This window comes from Lepisosteus oculatus, chromosome 8 (genome assembly GCF_040954835.1).
Source record: "Lepisosteus oculatus isolate fLepOcu1 chromosome 8, fLepOcu1.hap2, whole genome shotgun sequence".
NCBI lineage: Eukaryota > Metazoa > Chordata > Actinopteri > Semionotiformes > Lepisosteidae > Lepisosteus > Lepisosteus oculatus.
This window is the reverse complement of record NC_090703.1, coordinates 15756047-15775577: the sequence shown is the minus strand read 5'-3', so window position 1 is coordinate 15775577 and position 19531 is coordinate 15756047. Positions and strand designations below refer to the sequence as shown.

General features: G+C 36.1%; 1 protein-coding gene across 6 annotated transcripts in view; it reads right to left on the bottom strand.

The window, feature by feature from the left end:
* Positions 1–19531, bottom strand: part of fsip1 (fibrous sheath interacting protein 1) — a 105194-nt gene that overhangs the window by 25568 nt on the left and 60095 nt on the right. For 4 of the 6 annotated variants that reach the window (XM_015350764.2, XM_015350768.1, XM_069193293.1 and 1 more), the window contains exon 11: positions 18536–18682. In XM_015350764.2, the coding sequence (XP_015206250.1) occupies positions 18536–18682 (147 nt within the window). Of the gene's footprint in view, positions 1–2595; positions 2750–9125; positions 9207–18535; positions 18683–19531 lie in introns of those variants that run through there. The other 2 variants (XM_015350767.2, XM_069193294.1) reach the window with 2 other exon arrangements.

Here is a 19531-nt window from a genome sequence, read left to right as displayed (position 1 = left end):
TCTGTACACTTCTAAAGTCATCCTGCTGCTGTAGTCATTAATTATATAGTCAATAAAGATGAAGTCAGCTCCAAAGGCATGCCCAAGCCATGACACTACCTCCACCATGTTTCACAGATGAAGTGGTATGCTTTGGATCGTCTACAATTCATTCCATTCTCCACACTTTCACTTTACCATCACTTTGATAGAGGTTTATCTTTGTCTCATCTGTCCATAACACTTTGTTCAAGAACTCTACTGGCTCATCTCTGTACTTTTTAGCAAACTGTAATCTAGCCATTCTATTTTTTGTACTTTGTCCTGTTGAAGACTTCAGCAAAGAGTAGGTTGTGATACCTTCACTCCTGCACTGTGGAGTGGTTGTAATTTCAGAGACTGTTTTTTGAGAGTTTTTTCTATCATCAATTGGAGTTGCTTTCCTAGGCCAGCCTGGTTGTTGCTGATTGTAAAATATTTCAGATTGTTGATTTTGCTATGTCCAGTTTCTGTGCTATGGTTCTGATTGAATTCTTCTTTTTTTCAGCATTCAAATTACTTTATTTTCTTTTTAATAGGCAGTTCTTTAGTTTTCATACTGTTTTAGGCCTCCTGACTCCAAATGTTAAATCCAACACTACACATTCACATACAGTACAAGACTTTTACAGTATGTGTTCACTATTGATGTAACAGAAAATACCTGACCAATAAGAAACACCACACAACCAATTATCGTTATAATTATACCCACCTGAAATGGACAGGTGCTATTTCTAAATACAAAAACTGTTATTATTCTGAACAGGTGCAATATATAAGCACAGAAGTACCCAAAAATAAAAATTGACAATCTATACTTTTGCCCCATATTCATAATCTCAAATCCAAATTGCTTGAATATACAGGTACAGAAATAGCAATTTTGACCTCTTTGTCTCAACACTTACAGTATATGGAAGGTACTGTATATACAGTATAAAATAAAATTACCAAAATCTAAATATATCACTGGTTATATATTTGTTGTGACTAATGAAAACATCATTAGACTTTTTACCCTGACAAAAAGGTGCCTTAAACTGACTTTAAATGTTGCAAATAACACAACAGACTAAAGTGACTACACTTTATAACTAATGTTATAAGCTCTAAAGTGACTCAAAATTATACTGTGTTTAGTTTGTCATGTTATAGTTGTCATAATCTATGAAGTGATCTGTATTCACCACTAGATGCCACTAAGGATTAATATAATTACAGATACCAATCATTGTAGCAATATAAAACATTTTTTTTATTTAATCCATTATTTCCTTAAGAATTAAAAAAATAAAAGATTAAAAAAGAAAAAATAACATTGTAAGGAGCACATGTACATAAATATATATTTTGAAAAGCCTTATTGAATAAGTCTTAAAAGCTATGTAACTGTAATTGTACATGAATAGAGCACAACAAATTCTCCAAAAATATAAGTTCTGCTAGAACTTTTCTTTTAGGTGTGATTGACCTTAAAATAACCACCAATGTAAATGATAAAGCACTTTTGCAAAACTTGAAAATTAATATGAATGTATTTTAGTTGGTTGACAGGTTGCTGTTTTTTGCAATACTGAAAGGATCTAAAAAACGTCACTTTGTATGTGTCAGTTTCATGAAAATATTAAAAATTGATATAGTAGCAAAATTCACAGACAATGACAGCAATATGGCACTACACACTGTACACTGAAACTCTTTTGCCTCTCTTTGTGATTTAAATTCTATATTGTGTACATTACAATGTACTTGGTAGTTTCATTGTGGTTTGAAATGCACTCATCATTGCCAATTCATTATACTGTAATATAAAAATAGCATTGCAGTTCTCCTTTAAAGAGCATTCAGTCACAACAGGTGGTACTTGTGTTGTGTTAGGTGAATTCTAGATTCATTTTTTTAAAATCTAAGTTAAATTAGTCTACATACTGTATTTCTTGTCATATTTCTTGACAGTATAACTAGGAATGTTGCCTTCATCGGACCTCAGCTTTTTAATGTGCCTGGTTTCATGGAAATTCTCAGTAAACAATTAATTTCATGGAGTCACTATAAGCAAAACAACTGATTTTTTTATATTGCAACTTACCATGCAGTGAATACCTAAAAATAATGCAGCAGCATGTGGTTGTAAGACAAATCAGTACAGTATTAAATGTTTATTAACCTACTAGAGCTTTCCTGCACTAATCATACTGTATTGTATGCATACTGTACTAGAGACAATTTCATTAAATACAATGATTACATTGTTGAGACAGGATGTTGCTACCACAACTCTAAATGAGGTACTGTATGTCACAATACTACTGTATATAACACAGAATTATCATTTCTTAAATTGCATGCAGTATACAGGATTATTAGTAACTGTGAATAAACTGAAATCAGAAAACAGATTATTTTATTTTATAATAAAATATAAAAATATACAATTTTCAGGTGTAGATTGAAGAAGGCTCCACAGCCAAAACGTTGTTTCTTTTCTTCTCTTTTCGTCATGGAATAAACCTTAACTTGTTCCTTTGCGATCTATATATACTGATGCAGCTACCTACTTGGGCTACTATGCTGTAGATGATGTACATTATGGATATCTGTGGATTTTACTTCACGGAAGTGGAATGGTGGAAAATGTAGTTTTTCTGTCAATGTATTCAGCTCACATCACCAAATTAAAAACTAACTGTTATGAAGGAGACACTTCCCGTTCCATTTTAAATAGACCCTGTAAAAATAAAAAAATAAGAAGAAATGGAAATTTCTTTAATTTACACTTTAAGAAAAATAAAAATTAATTTATGTCACTCACAAAACACTACGTAAAAAGTTCTGAAATCCAGAAAAAAAATGTCCTTGCCACTAGCTGCAACCAAAAACCAAATGAAATGCCTCACAATTGATTAGTGCCTACTCACATTTCACAATATTATACATATCACCATTTGTATTCTGATGTATCAGATCTGGGACATATCAGACATTAAACTGAGAAGAACATATATCTTTTTTTAAATTCATCAGAATCTACAATAAGGGTGAACCATTTAAAAAGCCAGTACAGAAGCCAGGAAGTGGGAGGGAGAACAGGAACATACTGTATAAACTCCAAAGAGACAGTCACCCAGGGAAAAATCTGGCATTTGAAAGGAGCTCTTGCTTTGTTTCTCACCAGCTAACCTAATAGTAATTTGTTTACAACACAGTACACCTTTAAGTGACATTCTAAAGACAATAAACAAGGACGCGAACCGCTCCATGTTTATTATTACATTTAATATACAATTTGTCCAACAACCGCATGCAGATGTACATGTAAGTGGCAATAGAAATCATCAGAATTTTGTCAATGTTTTGCAGTCCTTTCCTTTCAGCATTTTAATAAAATGTGCATCTCTAAAAGCAAAAAAACAGTGGAAGCAAAAATGTGATTCATAGCTTTTTCAGTGTTAAAATTAGATTTTGAAGTAGGATAACACAGAATAGCATGTCCTCCATTCATTTAGCTTCATTTACTGTATGATATAATCATGGTCAGGACGAAGACAAGTGTAAGTAGGAATCAGAATAAAAATCAGTTTGTTCCAAAATGAATCTGCAGTTGTTTGAAATCAGGAATCATAATCTTTTACAAAGTTGCAAAACACGTACTGTACTGTCGATTATTTCTGTAAATTCTCCAAGCTCTTTCACTGATGGTTTAAATTAGCATTTTTTTTATCATACAAATCTCTGTAAGAGGCATTTTTAATCATTCAATTTGTCTTTCTTTCAAGTGCATTCACGTTATATTTGGTACAGCAATGTTTTACTAGTTTTTTATGCAATGTGGTATTTTTCACTTGACACTAATGAACATAAATTATTTTATAGGTATATTTTATGATTAAGCAATGTTTGATGTGTTTTGAAAATCACTGGCAAAGAAAATTATTAGTGCTTCAGTCTATTCTGTAAAACCTAAGTATACCACTATATTATTGGAATTTAACATGGACACATTATGTTACACTACCTGCAAACTATAATTACTTTTACCTTGAGGCTCAGGTGAGGTTAAGTTAGGTGTCACGGACGTCCAAAGGGACTAACCATGGGGAGCAGGAGAGCGGAAAAAGACCCATATGCGTAGCGGCGAGACGGGAAAAAGTCCCGGGCTCATAGTGCAAAGAGTTCAGGATTGCCGTATAGAAACCTATGTCCTCAGGGAGCGGACGTGGGGCGCCCTGGTGCTAGGCGGGTCTCAGGACATCCGAACGTCAATGCTGAGCGAGGACAGAGTGCAAGACCCAGAAATATAAAGCCCAAGGGAAAGAGAGGGACAGGAAGGACAGCAGACCGGAAACTAGGGACAGGACAAAGAAGGAGCGCCCTCTGGCTGCAGAGGGCGTGACAGTACCCCCCCCTTCATGGGCGGCTCCCGACGCCCATACAAATAAATAAGCTGCACAGCACTGGGGGGAGGAAAAACCTCATTTAACTGAAAGGAAACCTCCGGGAATCCACGGCTGAGAGCTACCCCTTCCTCCGGGGTACAAACCTTTATTGGGTGGAGGAAGGGGGGGTAGAGAAGAGCTCCGGAGACTTAAAACAAAAAAGTACACAAGCACAAACACAACAGACAAAAAACCTGGGAAAGACCAGGGAGACAAACCACACAAGACAGATAGGAACCAAAAACAGGTAGGAACCAAAGTTCCGAGACAGAGAGCAGGGGGGACCAAAAAGGAGGGGAAACCAGGAAGAAAAAAATCAAAACAAAAGGCAAAAAACAAGAATAAAAAACACAAAAACCCCGGGGAAAAATACCGCAGACTGGGCAAATGGCACGTTCACATTCTAACGCTGATATCGGAGTGGACAACCTGAGGAAAGCCAGACCGAAGTCCGCTCACAGACACAGATGCCCGGAGTGATATCCAGCGAAAAGAATGGAGGAACAGCAGAAAGCTTACCATTCTATCACTGATATCGGAGAGAGCAAGACCAGGAAGAGCCAGGCACGAGAACCCGCTCCAGACACAGAAGCTCGGAGTGATATCCAGCAATAAGAATAGGCAAGCCAGCTCAACATTCAATCACTGATATCGGAGTGATCTACCCGAGGAAAGCCAGGTACAGGACCTGCTCACAGGCACAGAAGATCAGAGTGATATCCAGTGATTAGAATAGAGGAACTGAAAAAAAAACAGCCCAGAGAACAAGAAAAAAAAACTGTGGCAAGACAAAAAAAACCGCTGCTCGCGGGGTCAGTAGGTGGCTCAGCATTCTGTCACGGACGTCCAAAGGGACTAACCGTGGGGAGCAGGAGAGCGGAAAAAGACCCATATGCGTAGCGGCGAGACGGGAAAAAGGCCCGGGCTCATAGTGCAAAGAGTTCAGGATTGCCGTATAGAAACCTATGCCCTCAGGGAGCGGACGTGGGGCGCCCTGGTGCTAGGCGGGTCTCAGGACATCCGAACGTCAATGCTGAGCGAGGACAGAGTGCAAGACCCAGAAATATATAGCCCAAGGGAAAGAGAGGGACAGGAAGGACAGCAGACCGGAAACTAGGGACAGGACAAAGAAGGAGCGCCCTCTGGCTGCAGAGGGCGTGACATTAGGCTTGTTAACTACAAATCAAATATAGCAAATTAAAATAATTTACTTAAGTAGCAGTACAAATCAAATAGTCATATTTGTTTTTAGAGAATGTTCCAAATCTGCATATTTAGGCAGAACAAAATCTAAACATCAATGACTATTGTGTCTTTTTAATTACTGGTGATGTTGAAAATCACATTAACACCTAATGTAGCGGAGCTAATTCAGATACAGTGACATCACTGCCCTCCCTGCGTGTAGCAGGGACCTCAGCTGCCTGGGCTGGGGGAGGTCTCCTTTAGCTCATGCGGGTGGTTCCATGTTGCGTTACACCAGAGACCCGGGTTCGCGCCCCAGGTGTTGCGGGACGAAACGGGTGGCGGAGGGCACAAGCCCTCGCGGAATCGCAACGGTCACACTAAGGACTACAGGTTATAAAACATCTCCAAATGAACAAAAAGAATTAAAACATCAAGTCTGACAATAAATCATACAAATAAATAAACATGAAATCCTATCAAATACAAGAAAACCATGATTCTTATTAGGTTCTTATTAAGTTCAGCACAATTAACAATAAAAATAAATTCAGTCTCGGCAATATGTATTTCTATGGTACAGTACAAAAATAAGCCTCAATTTCACACAATGGCGCATTTAAATGTGCATTTGATATCTTCCCAGAACTGTTCTATCACAATAATGTATGTTTAGAATATTCCAAATGTCATCAGCATATCATAGAATTATTCCCAGGTCATCACAGAATTAATGTTATTAATGTTTAAGGTGTCTCTTGAAAAGGGAATTCATGGTCATTGGTTTGTTCAATAACCGTGTGTTCATCCCTGTCACATCTAAGCTTAATATCAATTAGCACATCCATTTGAGCAAGGTTAAATGTGCTAACGTGCTTTGCTCTGATTAATCAAAATGTCATTCCTGCCAAGCATCTTTGGCACATCCCTGATCACTAGGTTCACTAGGTGCAACCTCAAACTCTAGCAAAGCTTGTGTGGGAAATTATCTGAGTATAGAAATCTCTGACCTGATTTGATCGAAGAGTCTTTGATGCAATATGTTCACAACATATGCAGACTTAACCAATACTGATGTTTAATTCTTAGCTTCATCTTGTCTAGGCAAGGAGTACTTAAATAGCAAAGCATTTATTTTGAGATGAATGGGAGTCAAATTACTTGTAATTGTCTTGTAAGATGTACAGTAGCAAAATTACAGCATTATGGGTAACTACTGAAAAAACATCAGAGCACCTTGTCATTTGCATGGTTTCTACTCTGGAATATTTTATATACAATGTTTAGACAGCGTTTTTATACACACTAAGGTTTACCCTTCAATTTCCTACTGTGGGACACAGACTGTAAAAAAAAATACAGTCTGCACTCTTCAGTGGGGTTATTCGGTCAAGTACTTCATTGTTTTGGTTACCAGGTTGTCATTGGAATCCCCTAAAACTGTATTTAATGTCTTCAGCAGTTACAGTAGCATTTGTAGTTAGACTCCAACAGTCCATTAAAAACCTTACGGGGATCCCATTTTGAGAGGTTTTATTGTTCCCAAACTTCAGAGGGGTTGGCATGTAAAGAATCTCACCCCTTGTAAAGCCTTTCTATCTATGGAAATCCCACAGTTTTCAATAAAGCCAAGAGATACTAGGAGGCCACATTTAAAGTATCTGCGCCAGAGCTGGATCTTACTTATTATCACTTCCAGTCTTGGAAAGAAACCTCGTCTTGTGGAGAAAAAAAAATCTCTGCTTAGGGATAAATCTGGAATTGTGCTAGTCAAAAGCCCTCCTGGTGAATAACATCAATGCCATCAAAATTAGATATTTAAGAGAAATGAGAACTGAAATTGCAAAAACATCCGGCTCTATGTGTGTGATAAAAATAGCTAGGAAATAACACAAAGATTTAAAAATCTTTAAAAACTACTTCTCTGTTTGCATATTATGGCTGAAGTGCAGCCATTCAAAATGGGTGGGGTATTTCGCGGCATACCCCGGTGGGCGTGTAGTGGTATCACGCAGTATCACGCGGTTAATCGCGTCATTTGACGTCATGCCGGAAACTATCCGGCGTCACCTTGTAAAACCGCCAGGGGGAGCTTAACCTCTCATGTACAGCATTTGAGCTTTTAATTTTGAACTGTGTTTTACAGCATGTTAATCATCAGTCATTAAAATGTTGGTATATTTTATGAAAGCAAGATTGCTCAGTTGGACAAAAGTACACAACCTACCTTTATCAGAAATATTTATGCATCAAAGCCTTTACCGAAGATATTACTAATAGTATTAATAATGAATGACTTTGGACAAGCTGTATACTCAAAGTATAATTTCTTTAGCACATTTGTACAAGCACTTGGAATCTGTCCAAGCCATACTTTGTCAGGCATTTTGTTTTACTTCAATGGGCATAAAAACTCCCTTGCTTTTAACAGGGCGTTTCATAATTTCTAACTACGAAAATGATTTAAAATGCGACACTTATCATTCAACTAGAGCTCAAAATATCACTAGGATCCTCAAGAGCACAGCAAAGACTGTATTAAAAGATACTTGTATGAGATACATGAGAATCCAGGCTTTTTTATCAACGCTTTCTTTTCCGTATACCAGATTTTATGGAACCACTTCAGAAGGGTGTCAGCCAGTCAGATTCCAGGAATTGGTACTTTAAAGGAAAAATACATACCGGTATTCCATTTCTCCCTAACGATTTTAAGCATCAAAGTATTTAACTAGCATGTGAAATAGTGTGTGAAAAAGTGGTAGTTTTAACTTTTCTGCTAATATAATATGGAATTGCGTATCTAAAGAATTTAATAACGATATGATTATATTAGTGTACTGCGACAGGGCTGTGTAGGGCTGTTTCGCCTCTCTCTTCATGCGACTTCCCTTGTAGCCTACTGGTCTACGTGCCCGATTACCAACTCACGGGTTGTGTGTTCAAATCCAGCTGGTGATGGACTTTTTTTTTTAACAAACATTTCTTCAAAAAAATAGAATAGCAATATTATGGACAATCAATTGACTTTTATATTTCAAAATATCACAACATGATCAATTCTAAGTCATTTTTGATAATAATGAATAGTCACCTTCTTCCCTTCTGACAACGGTCCCTGCTTCTGCTTCCTGCTTCTATTGTGTGTGTGTATAATAGAGTAATAATGTACATTTTAATAGAGAAATGGAGGCTGGACAGTATGCGTTACAATATAAACATTTATATTGATTTAAATCGTGTTTTGATTAAACCGCAAACGCGTGTTTAATTATATGTGTTTTTTTAATCATAATCAGGCTAATGCAACATAAATTGATACAGTATCTTTGTCTTCTAAGTATCTTAATAAACTTTCAGCATAGCTTTCTACCCGTTTAGATTTATATTTCTTGGGATTTTGGGATCAAACGTGGAAGGATTAGATTGTAATCGTCTTTATTTTTCAAATACGTTTTAGAAAAGTGTAATCTATACCTGCCCAGACTGTACGCCTTCCTAAACCCCGCCTTTCACTCCTGTCCTGCTCTTCCCCGCGCACCCCAGCCGGGCGCTCTTCGGCCTCTGCCCAGGACGAATGTATATTTTGATATTTACACCCGGCACGGCACCGAGGGATTTATAACTGCATTTATAACTTAGTTTTTAAAATTAGTCAAGCAATTTGAAGCATCTCCTTTTACTTTTAAGTCCCTTAAATACATTGAGCACAGCTTTCTCACCACTTAAGATTACTTTTTGATACCATCCTTACACAAAGCAGAAACTTTCCGATGACATACAGTACAAGTGGAAAGATTACAGATTTTAATCGTCTTTAATTTTGTTACATTATATGTTTTAGGAACGTTTCATCTAAACAAAAACCACAAAATTATTCTCGATTGTATTTCTGAATGTTATGTTACACCTACAGTAGTTCACTGCTTTAAATACATCGAATTAAGAAAGTTAGGTGTAGCACTTTGGCTCTTTTTTTCTGAACCAGGGAAAATCTGATCATGTTTCTCTATAACAATAATGAAAAACTGTATTTTATATATCACCTTTAAAAGTGGCATCTCAAAGCAATACAATAGATGGAAAAACAGTTAAAGGTTAAACATTAGAGGCTTGCCACACCCGGACTGTTAAACCAACGCATTAGCACGTCAAAGCCCATTGAGGACCTGGGCGCAATAGTTGTTTTGTCCCTTGATTTACTGATCTGCATTAATTATGGAAATCGAGTTCCTGCTCTTTGCAGACGACCTGGTCCCACTGTCGCCCACAGAACAGAGGCTGCACCAGAACCTGGCACTGCTGGAGCAGCACTGTCAGACCTGGGCGCAGACAGTCAATCTGGACAAGACCAGAGTTATGGTTTTCCAGAAAAAAAGCCAGACCTCAGGGAAACAGGTACAAATTCACACTTAACAACACATTAACACCTAACAACGGGAGCAGGGACGAATTAGGCCAGTACCCACTATTGTTAAACATACAGAAAAGAATATTAAAGTATTGAATATTAGTGTTGGCTTTAGTATTAGCCATACAGAACATTAAAGTGCCCCTTTTCCATTCAGCGGGTACCTGAGCTACTGTGTCCTATCTTCTGACAGTCGCCGTTGTGAATGTCTGTAGAGTGTATCTTATTTTTAGTACTATATTTTTGTATTATATTCCCTATTAATCAAACTCTAAGAGTATGTATCGGCTTGTCCCCTCCTCCCGTCCCTCTCTGTGTACAGTAGAGCCTCCTGTCCAGCCAGCACATGTCCACAGACATTCACAACAGCGACATATCATAAAACATTTGCACATATAGTTAAATTATTAGTTGTTTTTTAGGAAGTTAAAAAAAACACTTGAATTACTTATCCAGTCTCTCGAAATAAAGTTATTTTTCAAGCAATGCAACAAACGTCGGGCAATGTGTTTTTTTTAATCCAACATTGACAGCCACATCTTAAATCTTGTCAGTCAGCTCTTTTTTCTCTATTTGAATTGTGGCTTACACATCGCACGACTTTAAAAGCTAGAAAGACAGGTTTCGATTCACATTAGCTGGCGAACAAACACCACAAAACTATTCTCGATCGTATTTCTGAATGTTATGTTACACCTACAGTAGTTCACTGCTTTAAATACATCGAATTAAGACACCCAAATTAATAGGTTTAAGCATCGCTTGTTCTAGATAAAACTGCAAAAAAAAAACAACAACCCATAATGTACTTCTTTGCGGCTCTGTTTGCCCAAATCATATATTCACAACGTGAAATTAGAAAATAATATTACGTAACCAAAATCCGCAATATGGAAACAGAACCTGAGTAATTGTTGACAGATGATGTACTCGTAACATTTTTAAAAGACGAACTACAACATTTAAAAAATGACTTGTATGTACTTGATATCTCTAATCAATCCACGGCACTGCATTAAAACAAAACTAAAACTAAAACGCCCTGGGCATACCGTTTCGCGCTTCTTATCAGTTGCTCAAAAGTAATTTGACCGTATGAAATGCATAATATAAACCTAGAAACATATACATGAGCAGTATTTACGTAGTATCAGTGTCAAGACATACCTCTCAAATACTGTAAATCAAGTTAAAAATATCTCAAGACCGATACTGGTCATAATGAAACCATGTTTCGTGTATGTTTTCTTTAAAGTACCGAGACCAGCCATATACTGTATGTTTATGTTCCAAAATTAATATCGTTTATGGCCTTCACACGCGTTGCAGTATGCTCCTATTCTTTTTATGCTCAGCTACTAAGATTTCCCTTCAGTGGTAAAATTCCATATGAATATTCAATACTACAACGGGCACAGTTGTAGTTTACTGTAAATTTTTCTTCAACAGACCAACGGACCTCGAGTGCCCCTGTCGGTCAACCAATCACGTACCGCGGTACCCTGCGTCATCTTGCGTCACGATGCGCGACGCCGTAGCCAATTACCTCCGGTACGTGTCTGTACCGCGCACTTTGAATGGCTGCATCTGTAGTTCAAGTAGGTACTGTAGCTGTGTCAGCATGTGAAGAGGAAGGCTCCACAGTCGAATTGTTGTGTTTCTTTTTTTCTCTTTTCAGCATGGAATGCTTTACATGTACTTCTCAAATAAAGATTATGCTATGTAAACTACTTGTTTAATTTGATTATTTCATAAATTCCAAAAGTAAAAAATTAAGGATGAAGTAAAAGTTAAGGGATGTTGCAAGATCATGAAAAAAAGCTTATACTGTACTGTCACAGTTGTTAATGTTGTCACACCGATGACAACATTAAGCTACCATATGAAAAGTTCTTGAGCCTGAAGTGAAGGGTGGTACCATTAATTCAGCAGAGTGCCAATTCAAAACAAGGATTACTAGTCACTGAATGTGGCCGGGACTCCACAGCTTTGGGTATAAACTCCCCTCAGTCATCACAGATCATTAATAGCAAATGTTTAACAGATGTGTGTAGGACTGCAAGATGTTCTTGGCCAGACAACAATACAAAAAGACATGATCAGAAATCAAACAGAGGATCATGTCCACGTATCAGATGCACACTGACAAGCCAGAATTCATCCAAATCCCTTATTAATTGGTTATAAATTGGTGTAAATAATTCATTTGATTATTTGAAATTCTAATAGTAAAATAAATTCTGGAAAAATACTAACCCACTCATAAAGTATCTTTACTAATTTAGCTAGCTGAAAATAACAGCATCACACATTTGTAGAGTGCAAAAATCCAGATAAATTACTCACACTCAGAGTGTGTTTGCACCTTGCTTTCACTTTGATATGAAGTGTTCACCTGTGAGTGACAGAGCTCACAAAACTTAAATGCTTGCTACACAGGCAAATTGCTAGGTCCATATCAAATTATTTTACCAGTTAGGCACAACGGACCGTTGGTTACGTAAATGGCCTTCTATTGTTATAATCTTTCTTCTGTCCTAATGAGATTGGTCATTAACCTACTGTTGGTGCCCACAAGGGAAATAACTCTTGGAGAGGATTTAAAATGTTTTGATTCAATTGTCTTTCACAAAGACAATGGCTCAACAGACAAAGTAGGAGTCTTTAAAATATTTTTTTCTGACGGTGCTCCAATTTCTGTACTTCACTTATTAGTGAAGAAAGTTTCACTAATACGCCACAGAATCCACTGAACTAATGGAGATCTGAATATGATTACGTCAATGGAATGAAAGGCAGGAGGGGCATAGTGAAATAGTGAAATGGTTCAAATCATAGGCAGGACCTCACAGAACAGGCCAGAAGAATTTGGTAAAAGATGCCTGATGGTGGATTGAAGGAATGTTAAAAGATTCGCAAGGTCATGGGAGATATTAGCACATCACAAGTGCCAAGACTATATATATAAAAGCTTTTTTCAACACTTTATTCCTGTAGGAGGAATCATCAACTCATATCAGCAATCAGAAGATCACCAACTCATAAACAACATTTTAAAAGCTATGGTCTATCTGCATTGGTCTGTTATTCAATGAAAACCTATTCAAAAAGAAAACAATGTATTGTAAATGACTGGAAGTAAATGAGGCTGAATCAAGATCAAAACCAGACACAAGAAACTAAATTTCATTGTTTTGGATACATCTTTTGCATTGCAATTGAAAAACCTTGGGGTTATATTCAATTCTGGCTTAACATTCGACCCACATGTGCAGCATACTGTCAAAACATATTTTTTTTCACCTCAGAAATATCGCTAGACTACGCCCTATGCTATCATTAACTGTGGCTGAAAAGCTGTGTTCTGTGTTCTCTCAAATTGACTACTGTAATGCTCTACTCGCTGGGGTATCTTAATCTACTCTGAACAAACTGCAGTATGTCCAAAACTCAGCAGCCAGAATCCAAGTGCAAGTATTCACATTACTGCTATCCTGGAGTCCTTGCACTGGCTTCCGGTCAAATTCTGTGTAGACTTTAAAATCCTCATGCTCACCTATAAGGCATTGCATGGCTTGGCACCTCAGTACCTGTCTGAACTATTATCGCCCTACTCCCCACATCGCAACCTTCGCTCTTCTAATTCTGCTCTCCTTCCTGTCCCAAAAGCCCGTCTACATTGTATGGGTGACAGGGCCTTCTCCTGTTATGCCCCCAAGCTCTGGAACTCTCTCCCCAAGGATATCAGAGCGTCACCTTCTCTACACTCCTTCAAATCCAGACTCAAAATCCTCTTCTTCAGAAAAGCCTTTACTTAACTGGTTCCATTCTTCACCCCTCTGCTTTTCTTAGTACCACCATCCACGGTCTCCTCTATATATTGTAATTGTGTTTTATCTTGTGTACTCTTCTTATTTATTGTTGTTGTCATCCTGTAAAGCACTTTGAGAAGCCACCTTTAAAGGTGCTATATATAAAAAAGTTTATTATTGTTATTGTACAAGTGTTTATGTCATTATTATTGTAGAAGCGGTTATGTCTTATTGAGAAATCATTTTTGTTTTGAAGTATGAATGGTCTGATGATAAAACAGATATTCTTTCAATATTCAGGAGTATAATTTGAATTTCTTTATATACTAGAATTGGTGTTATTACCCATCACTAATTGCTTTATGATAACTCAATACTGCCCCATTGCAGTCAAAGGAATTGACAAGTTTATTTCTTATTTGAGTACATGTTATAGCTAAATATTTTACTCAGAAATCTGTTTCAAAATTAATTTTCTATTTCTTTGGAAACATTTATAAGATACCTTTGATGTGTTCAATAAAAATTGAGCTATGGCACACAGCTAAAGAGCAGTTCAAAATATCACACATCAAAGACCACATTAAAAGACAATATGAAAAAGCAATATAAATTTGGAATTTATTATTATTGATAATTAAGGAATCTGCATTGATTTTCACATTTTAATTACCCTTGACTTAGTTTCAGTATTGTCTTTTTCAGGAGCTTGACAATTATTAGGCATTAAAAATATCTGCTCCGTTTTTAATTAAAACAAGAGCTGAAAACATTGAATAAAAGTTAGATTACTTTTCAGTCAGTAAAAAATGAACTTGTCATCCATAGTTACAAAATTTCTGTACATGCACTGGTGAGAAAATTACCATGTGATATATGTTAATGCTTTGATTTTCTCAAAAATGTAAACATAGCAGGAAAACAACCCAAATAAACCTACCAACTTGCTGAAAATCAGACAGAAAGTAGTTTTAGAGCTCTATAAGCACTTTTGTTACTGATGCTCAGTAAATACTTGTGTAAACAGGTTTTAGCATTTAATATAACAGACATTTTTTCTTTAGTTAAGAACAGTTCTGAAGGTTTGTAGATAAGAGGGCACTCCTAGTTCTACAGAAAGCTTTCAAAGGTGGGTTGAAAAGGAAGTCTCCCTCCTATCTTTCCTTAATTAGCTTATTTGTGGAATTTGCTTGTTGTTTTCCTGCTTTTGTACTCCATGTAATCACCACAATTGCAAGCTTCACCTCTTGGCCAAATTCAAGAAAATATACAAAGGGGATAATGTACCCTCACCCTGGCATCTTTAGACACAGCTGACATATAGCCATAATTGCACGGTTAAAGTTAAAAGTGCATTCATAATGGGAAGACAAACTATTAACAATTTAGACTTGAAATGGTGAAACATGAACTCTGCCGAATGATTAAATTCACAACAAAGCAAAGGAATGTATTATAAGTCATCTACAAAATTGTCTATCTTTTATGGCAAGGATAAATAGCAATATTAACAACTGAAATATTAACAATCAGGTCCAAGTACTTTTAAGGGGATTTTATAGGACTGTATGAATAGCTATGCATTCTTAGTTCCCCTGTCTGAAAATATTGGGCACAGGGAAAATGGTGGTCCTTTCAATTGCTATACTGTATGCCTGAATTAAAAATGTGTTCATTCTGGGTGGCTTGATTGCATATCATGGGATCTACAGTATATGTGTAAGTGTTATATGAAACTGGAAATAATTATTCTCTGTGTACATTTGTTTACCCATAGTAATTAGGTCATTTATTAAGATACAGACACTGTAACTGTCCAATGCATGTATCATTAATTGTACTTGGTTATACAGTATGTAATTTGTTGTCTCCTTTTCTTCAGTAACTGAACAAAATGTTAAAGGGGGAGCTTTATTTGCAATATACAGTATATATAGAAAAATTAACTATCTAAATATTTTAGAAATGCCATTTCCCGAGACGTGCAACCACTTTTATGTAATTTGATATTCTACTAACCTAAAGCTTTTCATAGGTCAGGAATACTGACAAAAAACAGGTATCCTGTTTTGTACAGTTTCATTTACTGCACATGCCTCATCATACAGTATGTTATACAACCTATTCTTATCCAGAACCTTAGCTAAATATTTCTGATTTTACATGAAAGTCCTTATGCATATGATTATAAAGACACTATTTATTATGTGTTAATTTAATTTTTGTACAGAATATGTACTGTATTTGGTATACATTATGGCATTTTAATAACCCTAGAAAGTAGAAAGTAATTTCTGAATTCTGTATTTAATGAGAATACCATACTGATGCTTCAAATATTTCTGCCGAACAAAAAGTAGATTTTTAGACTTTGTTATTAATTTAAGTGGCTTAATTGTGAAAGTTATATTATACAATTTATACTCGTACTGTGTTGATCAAATAAATAAACTTAGCTCTTAATTAACAATTCCTTTTGTTACAAATAGTGTAACCTCATGTTTTGTAGGATTAAATGTTAAATTAGTGCAGAAAAAATGTAAACTAGTTGTTTAACTAAAAAAGTTAAAGATAAAAATAATGATAAATTGTCATTTTATGTATCTTTATTAAGTTGATAAAGAATCTTTGATTTCCTTGTTATCATTAGAAATGTATACAAATAAACACTGAAAGGGAAAAAAAGCCTTATTATGATTGAAAATTGGTAAGAGTCCCAGGATAGCATTCTTTTTTTTTTTCCAAGAGAGAAGCCCATTGTAAAAATGTGCATATAAGTAGGTAGTGATGAAGCAGGTATTTCTTTGGAGTCATTGTGTGGGTCTGTAAGCGAATGCCCTTTGAACAATGACACGGCAAAATTCTGGAATTCAATGCCCCTGCATTCTCACTACACACTAAATTAAAGTCACAAATGTCAGAGAATGCAGAAAACAAATCCATCATCTTTTGTCCCTGAAAAATTCCATCGTTTAACACTTGGCAACAGGGGCTTTGGGAAGCAGAGAGTTTCTGTGTCAGTAATGTCACAGAGGCTCACATTACGAGACAGCAGTGAATGGTTTCCAAGGGGCTTCTAGGTAGAGGAATTTGTAAAGGCATCACGGCAAGCTTTTAAAAGCAACGAAGGATCCTTGTGCTGGAGTCACAAAATGAATTAAATAGCTTATAAATAAGACTGTGGAATCTGTTTGGGTAAATAACAGCCCATCTAATTCATAAGAATATTGAACTAGACAAATTATGTACTCTAAAAATGATGCTGGTTTTAATTTGAGTTTGCTGCTTACTGTATTAACAATAGACTAAATTTAATATTATTATTCAGGACTCTTTGATGAAAGGATTATGGAAAAAGAATGTTTGATTTAAATGGTGCTGATGCAAGAAACATTTTTGTTAAAACTCTTTTCTCTCCAAAGAAAGGCGATTTCAACACCACAAAGATGCAGATCTCCTGAGAGAATGCATGTACAGTACAGTAATGCAAATATTAGACAAGCCTTTGTTCTTGTACAGTACTTTGAAAACAAATGAAAACAGCTTTCCATAGCACTAGTTATGGCCAAGTCTTTATTCTTAAAAGTAGTTAATTCCATTGTTGTTGGTAATTGCTTTATCCTTCTTAACAGCTGTTTTATTTTATCTCAGCCTTAGATCAGAACTAATTGATCTACCACAACGTTAGGTATGAACTTTTATTTTTGGTGTCTGATAGGAACTGAAAATGAATGGGGTGAGACCAGTATTCTTGACTGAAATCTGAAGATGTTTTTCCAAAAATCATTTACTGAATGTTCATTCATTCCTTGTAAGAAAGTAATCAAGTTTCACAAACTACAGTAAGGACAGCACGTACTAGACAACCACATGCTCTCTTCATTGTAAGATTTTATAAAGAATAATAATAAGGTAACAAAATTAGGTTTCCAGTATTAATTTTACAAAACAGAGACAACATTTGTTTTAGGACAACTGTTATTTGCCATTAACATTACATTACCATCAAAGCCAAGCTTCAAATGTTTTAAGACACAAGCAAAGTGCACAATGATAAGTAAACGTTCACAACATTGTATTCTAATAGTGTAATCTACTGTATATCCCTTTAAATTTGTCTTTCTCAGCATGTAACAGAGTGAGATAAACTACACTGCAGTACATCACGATTACACCACTATTTGCAGCTAATGAGGTTCCCTGTTCACTTCACCACAAAGAGAAAAAAATGTAATCACACTTTTTATGTGATAAAATAGACACTCATAGATGGCTTGGGATTTATGTGACTGCAAGAACAAAAAAAACACAGAATAGTATTAAATCACACACAACTATCTCTGACAGCTTGGCCTGATGCATGGCTGATGCAGACAGCCAAGTGGGAGGTTGATACAGGTTGATATATACACGAATGATTAGAAAGACAGTGGGAAAAGTGAATTCCATTTATTCCTAAGGTGCTCATTTTACATACAAGAGCTCTATATACTGTGTGCTTAAAGTAAAAATGAAATACTTGATCAGTTTGAAGGTTGATTGATGCCTTAAGGTTGCTACTGATGCCTTCACCCAAACCTTTAAGGAATCTGAATGCTAAATGCAGAAATTTTGCCCATGTGCATGTGATTATTGCATAATGAGCTTCTGATTTTATTTTTTATACTCACAGCACTTTCCAGATTTTGGTCCAGATGTTCCAGCTGCTGCTCAATCTCTTTCAGCCGACTCTCTTGACCCCGTATCTCCTTCATGTCCTGAAGAACCTTCTCTCCTGGCAGTGTGTCCCTGTAGTCATCTAAAGCAGTCCCAGGACCCTAACAATAAACAGACACCTCTTTTTCTTAAAGGGGTCATACTTTCAATATTAACATGAAAAAAAGAATGAGATGAAACTTGGGATTTAAGTTACTTCATCATATCTCCCTTTATGCATAATTGAAAAGTTTTTCTTTTCATTTCTTAAGATTAAGACATAGTGTACAGTCAGTTCCAGTTGACTTTGAAGAAACCCAGGACAGATTGTAAGATGGACAAAACTAGAGTTTCTTTTTGTTCCTAATTACCACACTTTTCTAAATCTAACTTTCTGGACCTGGGTTTCCAGGAAAAAGATCTCTCTAGATTTTGCTATAAACTAGTTATCAGTTCCAAGGCATTTAAATAAGGAATGTTTGGTCAGTTGAGGATGACTTCAGTTATAAAATACCTGCCCTCAAATGTAATACATGGTCATAATACTTATTTTTGCTTTTTATCATTATTTTAATGTTTCCTCTTCAACATTTGAAGAGATGAAACCCCATTTAGGCCTGATTACTTCTATTAGGTATAGAAACAAAATAAATCAAATAATATGACTAAAGTTTTTGATACATTAAGGCTGTATTTTGCATTGAGCACAATTTCAGAAATATAAGAAACAAGAGCAGAAAAGGATAACTTCTCTGGTTGCTTCAAGGCTTGAAATTGACAAACCATAAGGAATAGAAAAGCTTTCTGTGATTATTTGTGATGCTATGATCTGTTATAGACTAAGATGAATAACAATTTCTCTTGTACAGACATGAGCCCAGATTCCAGTCAGCATTATTAGCAAGCTCAGCCTGAACATTCCAACACAATTTACTCCAGGTCACATTTCATGTAAACAAGTCATTAGACTT